At 31.9% G+C, this 1,726-nt stretch overlaps 1 protein-coding gene across 1 annotated transcript; it reads left to right on the top strand.

Moving 5' to 3' along the window:
• Positions 1-994, top strand: LOC145111212 (uncharacterized). The gene is made up of 3 exons (XM_079047508.1): positions 1-286; positions 374-457; positions 564-994. Exons 1-3 carry the CDS (start codon positions 1-3, stop codon positions 992-994), a joined length of 801 nt encoding a protein of 266 aa, XP_078903634.1.
• The last annotated feature ends 732 nt before the right edge of the window (positions 995-1,726 follow it).

Below are 1,726 nucleotides of genomic sequence, written 5' to 3'. Positions count from 1 at the left end.
ATGCCATCATCTTCATCCGATTGTAGTTATGATTTCATAATGAAACAATTGGCAGATAATTCAACAATTCAATTGTATCATGAGCTTAAATGCATAGAAGCAGAACAAGATGATGCAGAAAGTCCAAGACGTCCTAAAAGAAGTCGAACATATATTAAAAGAGATCGTGAATTAGCACATGATCGTCTTTGGAACGACTATTTCGATGAGCATCCTATTTATCCGCCTAATATTTTTCGACGAAGATTCCGGATGAGGAAGGAGTTATTTCTTCGAATAGTTGATGGTATCTCTAATCATTCTGTTTTTTTTTCAACAAAAATTTGATGCTTTAGGTAAAAAAAAGGTCTTTCCCCTTTACAAAAATGCACAGCTGCCATACGCCAGTTAGCATATGGCACAGCGGCTGATCTTTTTGATGAATACATACGAATTGGTGAAACAACATCAATCAAATGTCTAAAAATTTTTTGTAGATGTTTAATTGAGGTTTATTCAAACCATTGCATGAGAAAGCCTAATGCTAATGATATCCAAAATTTATTGCAAAATTTATCTCGCAGATGGTATATATCCCGAATGGGCTACTATAGTTAAAAGCTTTCCACATCCGGTTGACCCAAAGAGGACAAAATTCAAAGAAGTCCAAGAGGGTGCAAGAAAGGATGTCGAAAGAGCTTTTGGTGTTCTTCAATCTCGTTGGGCAATTGTACGAGGACCAGCAAGATCTTGGCAACTCAAGAATATAAAAGATATAATGTATGCATGCATTATATTACATAATAAGATCGTAGAGGACGAAGGAAACACGATTAGTAATTGGTCGGATGATGTTGATCCTCCAATACGTGTACATCGAGGACCAGCCCAAGAAATTCAGTATCAAATTTTAAGAAACGTTGAACTACGTGATAGTGAAGTGCATCACGCACTTCGACATGATTTAATGGAACATATTTGGGAACGATTTTTACAAAACAACGATCAAACTTAATATGTAATTTCATCAAATTTGAGTCGTAAAATATATTAGTATTATATTTCTAGAATGAGTTAAATTGGAAACATTAATCTATTTTTTTATCTTTTTATAATATTATATGATTGTTTTTTTTTTCTTTTTTATTGTTTGTTTGTAGGTTTTTAAATTAAAAAAAATCATGTGGCCCATTTTGTTAATGTGATTAATTATCATTTTTTTGCTTACTTCTCTTTTTTTTCTAAGACTTGGAATTTTAAAATCATATTACGTGTGTGTATATATATATATATATATATATATATATATATATATATATATATATATATATATATATTAATAAAAGTCTACAAAAACTAATTTGTTATATTTATTTAAAGATTTAAAGACTTTCCTTTTTCCCATTGAATAGTTCAATGACCATTGAAATCTAAATCCATTGAATGCCAAGGTGTCATTTCACAATGATGGAGTTGTATGCATTGAATTACAAGTAAGCATGTCACCTCATTCAACTCTTCCATTAAACTTCTATTGTGGATGCTCTAATTAGCGATATCAATTAATGGTTTTGCCAAGTCTGCGGAAATTAGGAAGGAGAAATACAACGTGAAATTATTAACATCCGTTTCTACCCTATTTTTCATTTATCGAGAACTCTAAGGCCATCCATTATACATCTTACGGGCCATGAACCACTTCCACATCCACCTAGCCATCACGAACCACGAACAAACTCCGGTATAC

The sequence above is a fragment of the Lactuca virosa genome, chromosome 5 (genome assembly GCF_052849685.1).
Source record: "Lactuca virosa cultivar CGN04683 chromosome 5, Lactuca_virosa_CGN04683_v6, whole genome shotgun sequence".
NCBI lineage: Eukaryota > Viridiplantae > Streptophyta > Magnoliopsida > Asterales > Asteraceae > Lactuca > Lactuca virosa.
This window is presented reverse-complemented; position numbering and strand designations above follow the sequence as displayed.

Excerpts from the sequence above, each read along its gene's own strand:
- LOC145111212 (XM_079047508.1), top strand. The coding sequence starts at position 1 with ATGCCATCATCTTCATCCGATTGTAGTTATGATTTCATAATGAAACAA. Across the intron at positions 287-373 it reads ATTTCTTCGAATAGTTGATG|CTGCCATACGCCAGTTAGCA; the intron begins GTATCTCTAATC and ends AAAAATGCACAG. Across the intron at positions 458-563 it reads TGAAACAACATCAATCAAAT|ATGGTATATATCCCGAATGG; the intron begins GTCTAAAAATTT and ends TTTATCTCGCAG.